Genomic DNA, 12,317 nt, shown 5'->3' on the forward strand with positions numbered 1-12,317 from the left:
ACAGAGAAAGGCATGATTGTGTTACATATAAAAAGACTTTAGTATTACACTTTAGATTACGTTACAATGAATAAGATTAAATTTCTAATTGAAAAATACAAGAGATTTAATTTGACAATGACATTTGAAGGTACCAAACAAATTTGAACAAAATTGATAAAAATGGAATATTTTTGAATACCTAATGTTCTATTTATTTTCATAAATTTAAACTCTACACCAAAAATGTCGCCTGTAGTGCATTTATGTTCAATTTTTATTAAAATAACATATTCCCACAATAATGCAAATTGTTTGAGTACTGTTTCTTCTTCAAAGAGGAGGATACAATATAGGGTCCCGCCAAAGGTTATAAAATAGCTAAGATATCCCCCTGCATATAAACGGTTCGACATCATTGGTCTAAACTCTCTATTTTGTCATTTTGACTTTAATACTTTGGATGCTGAAGACGCACCTGGCGCGTAATGACCAGGCGGCCGATCGATGTAATTAACGTGCATTTTAAAGGTGGTACTTAAAAAATCATTATCTAGTCAGCAGTGAATGAGTTAAATGAAATTGTTAATTCATCATGTATTAATTATTTACAGATCTCAGTGAGAGCTTTCTACGAGCACGATACAGGTGAAGATCATGAGTATTCCACTCACACCGCCGAGCTGTTACTCGTCACTCAAGTGAAGGCTTTGGAGACGCTTGCCGCCAACCTTCAATATCACAACGAGGGATCGCTCAACAAACTTATGGCCGACATCAAAATGCCTTCTTGCCAAATCACCAGCAAGGGGCAATTAGATGTAAATATTTTTACTTACCATCAAAATATTTTAACATAAGTATAATCTTTATTTTGATGCACGATAATATATCCCATGATGTCGATTTATTTCACGATATAAGAATTGGTTTTGAAAAAACACCTATCCCGGCAACATAAGAAAGTTCACATGACTTCAAGAACTGAGAGAAAGAGGATAGCTGTGTCCAGTTTGATTTCAAGATTTGAGAAACTATCTGGTAACAGACACAAAATCCACCCACTAACTGGTATTTATTAGGGGGCAGTGAAAACTCTTTATACACTAAGAGCCGTTTTACACGGGACACCTGTGGCAAGCAATCGGCGTGGTAAGATTCCACATTTACATAAAAATTAATGTGACGCTCATGTGTCCCCGTCTGAATTCAGTTGTGTAAATGTGGCTGCTCGCCATGCCGATGGGTTGCCACAGGTGTCCCGTGTAAAACCTAAAGGTGTTTGAAAGTATAAAAACAACTGTGTTTTACAATATTATATTATTATGGATGATTAATTGTTTTTCTTGCATATTTCAATATTGGAAAACATCTATATTTTCTTTAGATTCATTGCTATTCATGATTATATTTCATTGTTTTAAAACAAATTAAGTGATGTATAACACTTGAATGGGAAACATTATCAAATTATTATATTTTAAATGAATTCAACTAATACCTTTTTGTTTTCAGATGGATGAAACGTCCGTTGACTTGAATGGGGCGTTAAATCTGACGTCACCGTTAATGCCCCCGTATAACGTACGTGTTGAATTCAAGAAATACTTTATGGACAATGAAAAGACAGTATCCGCCGGTTTACACGTTCAACAAGCAGGGCAAAGTAACTATGTACGTATCAAAAAATATATAAAAATATATTTTAACCCTTTCAAAGCGTCAAGAAATACAATAGAGCGCGTTATGATTTCAAGTATTGATAAATCACAATAAATGTCAGTCAAACATGTACAAATACACTCATCAAGAAAATTTTAAGTGTTCAACGGTGATTATGAACACATGTATCTGGAATATTTTTTGGTTTTCGGTTTTTTTTTTTGTATTCGCACAAAGATGACACTCTGGGATTTATGCGTTTATTTGAGGGAGGAATCATGTCCGGCATATGCTTTGCCATCGCTCCAGCTGATAACCGCAGTGGGTGGTCGACGGGTTGCTGTGCGCGGGATGTGGCTGGAACTTGATATTTTTCAAATATTTGCCTGATTACTTTTAGCTGAAAATCTGCTAGACCTGTTTTTTTGCCTGTGATGGTACTAAACAGAATATATGAATTTAATAAAAATAAATCTATGATGTGGAAAGCCACCTTTTTGTACCATTTAATTGATTTATGCATACAGCTTAGTGTACTTAACATCATAATCAGCTTTATCTACAGATCCCATACATTTGTTATATTGGATAACACATGTAGGTTTCTGTATAGGCTCTCCGGTCTGCCTATTGAATTTTCCTGTGGGTGTAAATGAATCATTGTGCAATGTGGTCAACATATGGACTTCGCGCCGGTCGTGCCATTTTATAGCCAATAGCGAGCTACTATTTTTTGACTCCACTTCTCCTTTCTTGAGCTTCCTAAATGTTGGCATATTTCTTCGATTTTTTCGGACTGTTCCGCAAGCATTTGTTTTGTTATCGTGAAGGTGTTTAAATAAGTCTGGACTTGAATACCAGTTGTCAGTCCACATAGTATGACCTTTACCAAAATATTCATTCTAGAATGTCGTTACTACAGCTCTCGAAATGCCAAGTCCTTGCTTATCGACAATATCTGTTCCTTCCCCGCAATCTAATATATAAAAATTAATATTTGTGTGTTTGTTTGTTCGTATTTAATGCGCAGCCATACCGTTCATCCGATTGCAATAAAACTTTGTAAACTTATTGCTTGCACTTGCGGGAAGAGTATAGGCTATACTAATATATAAAAATGAATGTCTGTCTGTCTGTATGTCTGTCTGTCTGTGTGTCTGTCCCGTATGCGTTCCTATACCATTCATCCGATTGCAATGAAATTTTGGTAAGTGGTTGCATGCACACCCATGAAGGTTTCTGAATTAGAAAAATCATCATCTTCTTCTTCTTCTTCATTATATTTTCTTTTATTCGTATGGTTCCTATACCATTCATCCGATTGCAATGAAATTTTGGTAAGTGGTTGTATGTACACCCATAAAGGTTTCTAAATTAGAAAAATCATCATTTTCATCTTCTTTTTCATTCTATCTTCTTTTATTCGTATGGTCCCTATACCATTCATCCGATTGCAATGAAACCTTCGTCAGTTGTTGTGGTAACACCCGCAATGGTTTTTGAATTAGTACAACCATCTTCTTCTTCTTCTTCTATTCTATATTCTTCTATTCGTATGCGTTCCTATTCCATTCATCCGATTGCAATAAAATTTTCGTCAGTAATTGTGCCAACACCCGCGAAGGTTTCTGAATTAGTACAACCATCTTCTTCTTCTTCTTTTTCTTCTTCTTCATTCTATCTTCTTTTATTCGTATGGTCCCTATACCATTCATCCGATTGCGATGAAACCTTCGTCAGTTGTTGTGGTAACACCCGCAATGGTTTTTGAATTAGTACAACTATCTTCTTCTTCTTCTTCTTCTTCTTCTATTCGTATGCGTTTCTATTCCATTCATCCGATTGCAATAAAATTTTCGTCAGTAATTGTGTCAACACCCGCGAAGGTTTCTGAATTAGTACAACCATCTTCTTCTTCTATTCTATCTTCTATTCGTATGCGTTCCTATACCATTCATCCGATTGCAATGAAATTTTGATCAAGTGTTGTGCTCACGCCGCAAAGGTTTCTGAATTGTTACAACTATTTTCTTTTTCTTCTATTCTATCTTCTTCTATTTGTATGCGTTCTTATATCATTCATCCGATTGCGATGAAATTTTGACCAGTTGTTGTGAGTACGCCCGCAAAGAGTTCTGAGTTAGTACAACCATCTTCTTCTTCTTCTATTCGTATGCGTTCCTATACCATTCATCCGATTGCAATGAAAATTTGATTAAGTGTTGTGTTCACGGCCGCAAAGGTTTCTGAATTGATACAACCATTTTCTTCTTCTTTTTCTTCTATTCGTATGCGTTCTTATACGATTCATCGAACCATCATCTTCTTCTTCTATTCGAATGCCTACCTACACCATTCATCCGATTTCAATGAAACTTTGGTGAGTTGTCGTGCGCATGCCCACGAAGATTTCTGAATTAGAAAATCATCTTCTACTTCTATTCGTATGCGTTCCTATACCATTCATCCGATTGCAATGACATTTTGATCAAGTGTTGTGCCCTTGCCCGCGAAGGTTTTTGAATTAGTACAACCATCTTCTTCTTCTTCTATTCGTATGCGTTCCTATACCATTAATCCGATTTCAATGAAACTTTGGTGAGTTGTCGTGCGCATGCCCACGAAGATTTCTGAATTAGAAAATCATCTTCTACTTCTATTCGTATGCGTTCCTATACCATTCATCCGATTGCAATGACATTTTGATCAAGTGTTGTGCCCTTGCCCGCGAAGGTTTTTGAATTAGTACAACCATCTTCTTCTTCTTCTATTCGTATGCGTTCCTATACCATTAATCCGAATGCAATGAAACTTTGGTGAGTTGTCATGCGCGTGCCCACGAAGATTTCTGATTTAGAAAATCATCTTCTTCTACTATTCGTATGCGTTCCTATACCATTCATCCGATTGCGATGAAACTTTTGTCAGTTGTTGTGCGCACACCTGCGAAGGTGTCTAAATTATTATTATATAAAATACAAAGTTTGTTGTTTGTTTGTTCCATCCAATTTTGATTTTTTTTTTACTACATATTAATAACATTAATAACGTTTTCATATTTTGGATTCGATTTTAATTTAGTGTTCTTATGTTTGACCTTTACTCCTATTAGAATTATTTTCATATTGCCATATTGTATTACAAAGATATTTTAATATTAAAAAAATAATTACCTATTATTATTTTTCAAATATCTAAGATAAATATAACCACGAAGCGACCCTGTGCGAAGCCGGGTACTTCAGCTAGTATATTATAAAATCTAATATGTACCCAGTCATCACATCGCAAACAACGAACATTTTTATGCCGAAACGCTGGCGTTTTGAAGGAATGTACTGTTTAAACAGCAATCTACCTTTGAAAATAATTATGCTTTCGCCGATGCATAAGTTCTCATGCAGCATCATTGTTTTTTTGAATATTTCTCGGCAATGGTCGATCAGAATTCCGAGAATTTGAGTATTGGGATTCGAAAAGTGCAACATCCTCAAAAGCAAAGTATATCTGTCTCTTGGCATTGCTTTCCCGAAAATTTGGCTGGATAAGAGTGTTCGGTTGACCAATGTTCCTCTATTGTGATGTGACGATTTCTAGTCATCAACATACTTACACCAAAAAAAAATGTACATTTCTGGGACGTCTGTGTTGACCCACTTATGCATTCGTGATTTCGGCGATGCTTCGTGTCTTCTAATGTCTTCTGTATAATAGTTATTTGTTTCGATTACGATTCTGTCCATTATATTTGAATTCAAAAAATGTTCAAAAAAATCTATTTCTTTAGAGCTATCTGATAAATTTGTGTGCGGGCTGACTCCAGAAAAGAAATCATCAAATTCGTGAACAACCGGTATGAAAGGCCCAGTAGTCCACGAAGACAGATCGTCAACATTACTATTTACATTTGAACTAGAGGCCGCGGCAGTAGCACTTTCTGATGGGGCATTGGAAGTATCTGAATCATCGTAGTACTCATTTTCACTCAACTCATAATCTGAATCAGGATCATGAATTGCTTCTCCCATTTCATCGCACAAATTAGCAGGGATATCCATTTTAAAATAATCACAAAAAATCGAACACACAAAATATGCTATCATAAAATGTTTTTAATTTTTCCGATACAGAAATTTTCGATTGTGTGAAAATGTTTATTCACTTAATTCTATTCACTTAAAATATCTTTTCTTTATAAATGACTGATAACTAAGGTAAATAAACAACTTTTGTCCGTTTTACCTAATAGTATAATCAGAAAATAGTATTTAAAAATGTTAATCAACGATAAACAAAGAGAAATATTAAATCGCGGACTCTTATATTTAAATTACACCTTGTTTAAATTATTTTCCGAAACTATTAACTCGCTGATAATATACTAGCAGAAAGACTAATGAATGCAATCTCCAAAAGCATTCCTTTTGTAAAAATGTTTTGTAAATTTACTTTGATCAATGTAACTTTCGAATATTCTATTTAACAGTTTACGCACCAAATAGTTTTTCACTAAAAAACAATATAACATATTATATCGCGAACTCGTATCGCTACAAACGCGTCAGTCAAATGTCTTCGGCGCACATGCAATAAAAAGCGATAAGACACTATATACTCAGCAAATTTGAATTGGCCCGATGACTGATATTTTTTTATCCAAGACACGCTCCCGAAAAATATTTATTTAAATTAGATAGAACAAAAGTTTAGGCTATCCATTGACAGATGTCAGGAGAAGGATGATTTCTGAATAAATAAAATGAATATGAAATATTCATATATAATAAAATGAATATATGAATATTTCTGAATAAATAGAATGAATATATTTTGCGCCTGGCCGAAAGCAGTAGGTACTAGGCAAACGAATATCGAAATGATTTTAGTCAGCTGACGCGCGGATGACTCGCGCGTATAGGCTGACTAAAGTCAGATGCCGCGTATGGAAGTTTAATAAATTTGATATGTTTCAGTCCTATTAATGGATTCCGACATCTTCAGTATACAAGAGGCTCTTAGTTTTTGTCCAAACTTCATATAGAAAAACATATTCAGTTAGGCTGCTCATTGTTATAACAATTTGTATATATAGTGCCAAAGTGTGTTTACAGTTGACATTCAACACTACTGCATTCTATGAATAATTGAATGGTGATGTTCTATTTTTATTACTGTTTTTATTTATTTATTTATATGACAGTGACGGCCAGTAGTTTTCAACTTTCTTGAGATTGGGGGTGCACCAAAACCTAACACATTTAAAGGAAAAATCTATTTGAAGTGGTTTTTTGACTAGAATGACTAATTTAATACGACACATAATTTTTAAAACAATTCTGAGATTTATAACCACTAGAAAAAATCTTGTTGAAATTGAACCAGCACCCCCCGGTATTCGCGCCCACGTGCACTGACTACTAAGCTATACGAGTCCAATCTAATTGCGATGAAGTTAACTAACGGATAGCGGGTTAAATTCGGAAGTTAATGGCACACTGCTAGATTTTGTTAGCCCCGTTTTAAATCAAAAATAAATTATTATGGATATTTTTTTGACATTGACCCCCCCCCAAATCACTAACCAATATATTCAAATTTAATATGCTAGAAATCAGCATTAAATTTCGATAGTCAAGAAATGTTGATAATTAAAGTAAGTAGGTAATTAAAAATATAGTTTTGTAAAATTGTAACATGTTTATTGCTCACTAGACTCTTGATGTTTTGTGACATACAACATATCTTAGTAATGACAATAACAAGCAAAACGCAGTATTCTTAACGGTTCACTTTATTTTGCAGCTTATGAACGAAGTGGCATGGCGGCCCGGCTTCATCGGCGATCATCTAAAAGTGAAAGTACGCTGTGCGCTGGCGGAAGTTCTCCTGCCTTCCGACCTCGCCCTCACTCTCAGTCACGAGCCGTCGGAAATGTACCGAGCTCTCAGAGCGGAAGGTCGGATGGGATCCCGCGATATGATTTACTCTCTCCTTGCTGAAAACAGGAAGAGCCACATATCTGTGATTTTGGCCACGCCACATAGAGGATTTAGGTAAGACATTTCAACCGACAGTAGTTTGTTTTTCAGATTAAAAAATATCTATAGTAACTGCTTGATTATGTAATCTCTTCCATGATTTCCAATAAAAAACATGACAATTTCAAACCTCACTAAAACAATGTTATAAAATATCTTCAAAACTTGAAAACACTGAACAACAACTGAAGTTTATGAGTGCGATGCAGAATCATACTTAGGCACTTAAGTCCCTAAGATATGTGCCTAACTTTAATAGTCAGAAAAACATAATATGTTCTTCTTATTAGAACGCCCAAGTGTAAAAGAGAAAGAACATGTGACGTGTTTCCTAATACTATTCTTGTTAGAACGGATGCTTAACGTCGACAACTCTGCATTACGCTCTATGAGAATAGTAAAGGAAGATATTATTCCACAGTTTACTTTATTTTAAATTTACCCCTTCACATTGGCTTGGCATTATCATAAAAACTTTATCACCGGCCTTCTCGCGCTCTTAGGCGTCATGGCCAAGAAGCGGGGGTGGGGGACAGAAACGCACGGTGTATTTTGTCAAGGCTGGTTTATTTTTATCGTATTTGCGATTTGGCGGGCTGCAGACGCGGTGTCGCGGGCTGGGCTACTTGTTGCTTGGGCTGCAGAAGTGACTGGTGTCGCGGGCTGGGCTACTTGTTGCTTGGGCCGCAAACGTGGTGTCGCGGGCTTGGCTGCTGGGGCTTCGCATCCGAGGCGATGCTCGCTGTCCGATGGGAGATAGGATCGGGGCTTGCGGCTTGGCGTGCTGCCGATGTGGTCCTTTGTTTCCTGGAGATGCTTGAGAAGTCTGCCGACGCGGTCCTCTTGGCGGGAGATGTATCTTGGCTTCGCGTCCGAGGCGAGCAGAGATGATGCTCGCTGTCCGGCGGCCAATCGAAGAAGAGCTTTTCGCGCGTGTTCAACCGTCAGATTCGGCGTCATCCCGCTCTCGGTCGCGAACCTCCCTGTTTTACCGACAAATTGACCGGTGGCGGCGCTATCGGTAGGCCGCGTCTGTTTTGGCAGGATCGCTGACGAATTTGAATTTTTGATTTCGAGGCGGGCTCCGCTCGACCGAGAACCGCGAAGAGTGGACGTAGGCTGTGGTGTTCTGGGAAAGTTGATGGTTCGGTCCGCCCTTTGAGGTAGTCTCCTGTGGGAGACTTCCATCTGGTATCAACTTGATAGCAATCAGTGTAATACTGTTTTATCTAGAGTAGATACAAATAGTTCTGAATTATCAGCTATGTTCGCCATCTGGAAATCTTCAAAATTTCCAGTCGGATAAGCCGACTGTATCCTGTTGCCCCCTTCGTACCCCGCTTATCAGAGCACCTGCCTGCAAATGCTGAATATAAATGATGAATCATGAGTATTCGTAAATACTTTACCTATGTATAATATGCAATGAAAAATTATGTCATTGGTGTAAGTGCAATACCGCTAACCATTTATAATTTTCCTCTAGTTACAGCGGAGGTTTATTTTTGCGTTTTCAGTTTTGAATGGTTAATAACCGGTGTTGGTTTAAGCCAATATCAGGGTAATTTCGAGCCAGTACCGGTTCGTGAAGTCCCTGAGATTATCGCTCCATCTTATGTAAAAATGAAATCTTACATTCCGGTTTGTGAATTATTAAAAAGCAATTTAATATACAATAATATTACTATTTTGTTTATCTTTATTTTCAGAAACCTCACTTTGAAGGCTGATTTAATCGACAACAATTTAATACGAGGTGTTTTCCGAGGCGACACTGTGGTTTATAATATCGATGGAAGGATCACCAGTCAAAATCCGCTTAAAGTATGAAACATATCACTTACACAGACAGTAAAAACCTTGTTAATTCATCGAATTAAAACATTGAAATTCGCTGTAAATCAAAATTCATAAATCTATTTATAGCGATTTCGAAGAAAAAAGCTGTTTTTCAATTTTTACTGTGTTTTTGCCATACATTTTGTACTACATAATTCATTTTTTTTTTGTTTTCGGAATCCCTGCCCAGATAGCCATTTATTATACAGCTAAAAAAAGTTCAATTACAGTAGTAATGTCTTCTAATCCGGAGGCCTGGCAACTGTTACTTTCTTCGTTCTTACTATTGTTGTTCGTAGCTTTTAACTGAATAAGTGCATTGATTTAATAGACAAATTATTAATTTTTACAGGGATTATAATAACTTAATTCCAAATTGTTATATCTACAGATTGAAACGGTTCTTAGGCCAACCAATGGTGGTCAGTCGTACACTGTCCGACTGCAGTATGCACGCACCAAGGACACATATTCCCTCACCACGTCTCTCCTTGGGACGGTATCATTTACCCTGTTTGGCAGATTGGAAAATGGAAAAACATTTGTTGACTTGTCTATTAAGGTAATATAAAAAACTTCTGAAATTTAATTACTTACATACTTTTAATCTCTCAAAATCTAAATAAATACGGAGCCGAAATAATTATTACAAAGGCTAATAAATAATTTGGCCAGTCAATTTCATGAACAGTTAAATTTGCAAATATTGTGAAGGCTAACCATAAAATATGAAGTTTTTATGAATGGATATTAAGATAACCAGATTTAATTTGAACTTCTCATTTCTTATCTTGATAGAGCCATTGTACAGTATTGCCTTCAAGCTCTCTTGGCCTAATAGCATCTCATGCTTGCTTATGTGGTGAATTGCTGGATATTGATCACATCTTTTGAGAGTGTCTGCATATTATTGTAGAGCATCTTTGTTTGCAGTATTCCGAGGCGATCAAGAATCTCTTCTTTCATTGATATTTTTCGTTAATATATTAAATCATGTATCTACGTTTCACGTACACACTGCACACCAACCAGGATCTTGGGAGGTTACTCCTGGAATACTACTGACTCAGTTTTGAAAGGTGTCTAACATTTTTTATGCCATGGGTATGGAGAATGTGGTGGTTATATGGTATATAAATCATTTCAGGTTGATTCATCACACGAGCATTTCGAAAATATGTTTGTTAAAAGTCGGCTTGAATTAACACCTGGCGGACATGTTATGTTTGGACTCCAAGCTAAAACGCCTTTAGAAAGTTTGCAAACTGTCAATGCTGATGCAGATATCACGTAAGTACTTATTGTGATATTTGATTTAACAATAAATATATTTTGGTAATAAAGAAAAATTTTTTTTTTTTTTTTTGTGATTTTACCGAGGCTTTGACTGCGACTCGCTGTCATATCGCCTCTTCTCTTCTAGAAGGGGATCCTTCGATCAGGTCCTCACTCCTATTCTGTTAAATGGCTTTATAATTATTTTGTCTAGCTCTTCCGTCTTTCTTTCTTTCTTCTTTAGACGCCAGTGTTTTATGCACCAGAATCGCTCTCCTCCGTATCCATCCCTTCTGTATTTTCGATACATCGTGTAATCATTGAATTTCAGATAGTCTAATTCAGACCTCAGCCAAGTCTCTGAGATTAATGCTATTGAAATTTTTTGTCTTATTAAGTAGAGTTCTATATCATCCTTTTTTTGCTTCATACTTCTGGCATTCCATTGTAAAATCCTAATTTGTTTTTTATTATCCATTTTGCTCCAGAACCTCCCCTAGAATTTCCTTTAAGTGTCCTTCTTTGAATTGTTTGCATACCCAGTCCACTGCTTTAATTATTAGTTGTTTAATGATCTGCTGCCAGTCTCCCCCTTTCAGCAAGACTTTCATAATTTCTCCCATCGCGTTAACCTCTGTCTTCCCCTTTGAATTTTTCTTATTTTTTGTAGGCTTTACGCTACTACCTGTAGATATTATTGTTGAGCCTGAAGCTTCTACCACCGCTTCTTCTTTCTTTTTGTTTTCCTTAGTTTTTTGAATTGTTTCGCTTTCATCTCTTCCTACGATTTTTTTTTGTTTTAATATGTCAGCATAGCTATTATTTAACATATTTTTTTTTGCTTCCTTGAAAGGTATGTTCATTTTTTTCATTGCTTCTTTGCAATTCTTTTCCTCTTGCCACTTTGGGCATTTTTGGCTGTTTGCCGCGTGGTTACCTTTGCAATTGATGCACGTAATTTCCTCATTTTTTTCGCAGGTTTTGTGGTTTTCACCACACTTAGGGCACGTTTCTACTGTACGTCCGCAATTGTTCGCAATATGCCCATATCGCCAGCATTTGTAGCATTGCATAACCCTGAATACATACGGTTCTACAGCAAAAGAGACTCCATATATGTAAATTGTTCTCGGCAATATTTTCTCCCCAAATTTAATACTGACTGACGAGGTCTTTGTCAGCTCTCCTGTATCACCTTTTCTTGTCAACCTCTTAAGGTTGATTACTTTTGCATCACTTTTGATTTCCATTTGCAGTTCTTGGAGGTCCATATCAATATCGACTTTTCTTATTACTCCATAAGAGCAGGAGTCATTCTCTTTGGCCAAAAGAAAAATTTATTATTTGACTCTTTATTAAATTAAAGTTCTGTGCTCCTTTTACTAAATATTTTGTAACCACTTTGTTGCAGTCAATTAAATTAAATTTAATAAAATGGTTTTTATCTAATGTACAAAATGTATAATAATCGCGATATATGACGCATAGTAAACACGTATATTATTATTCAGCAGTGGCAATCTA

At 36.2% G+C, this 12,317-nt stretch overlaps 1 protein-coding gene across 1 annotated transcript in view; it reads left to right on the forward strand.

Annotated features, from left to right (window-relative positions):
- Positions 1 to 12,317, forward strand: part of Apoltp (Apolipoprotein lipid transfer particle) — a 105,271-nt gene that overhangs the window by 48,442 nt on the left and 44,512 nt on the right. Inside the window, exons 40-45 of the mRNA XM_085943006.1 lie at positions 594 to 800; positions 1,495 to 1,653; positions 7,444 to 7,694; positions 9,389 to 9,503; positions 9,910 to 10,080; positions 10,666 to 10,808. Coding sequence (XP_085799132.1) covers positions 594 to 800; positions 1,495 to 1,653; positions 7,444 to 7,694; positions 9,389 to 9,503; positions 9,910 to 10,080; positions 10,666 to 10,808 — 1,046 coding nt within the window. The remainder of the gene's footprint in view (positions 1 to 593; positions 801 to 1,494; positions 1,654 to 7,443; positions 7,695 to 9,388; positions 9,504 to 9,909; positions 10,081 to 10,665; positions 10,809 to 12,317) is intronic.

The sequence above is a fragment of the Rhyacophila brunnea genome, unplaced genomic scaffold, assembly GCF_057557595.1.
Source record: "Rhyacophila brunnea isolate RB1 unplaced genomic scaffold, BYU_Rbru_1.0 scaffold_15, whole genome shotgun sequence".
In the NCBI taxonomy this organism is placed as follows: Eukaryota; Metazoa; Arthropoda; class Insecta; order Trichoptera; family Rhyacophilidae; genus Rhyacophila; species Rhyacophila brunnea.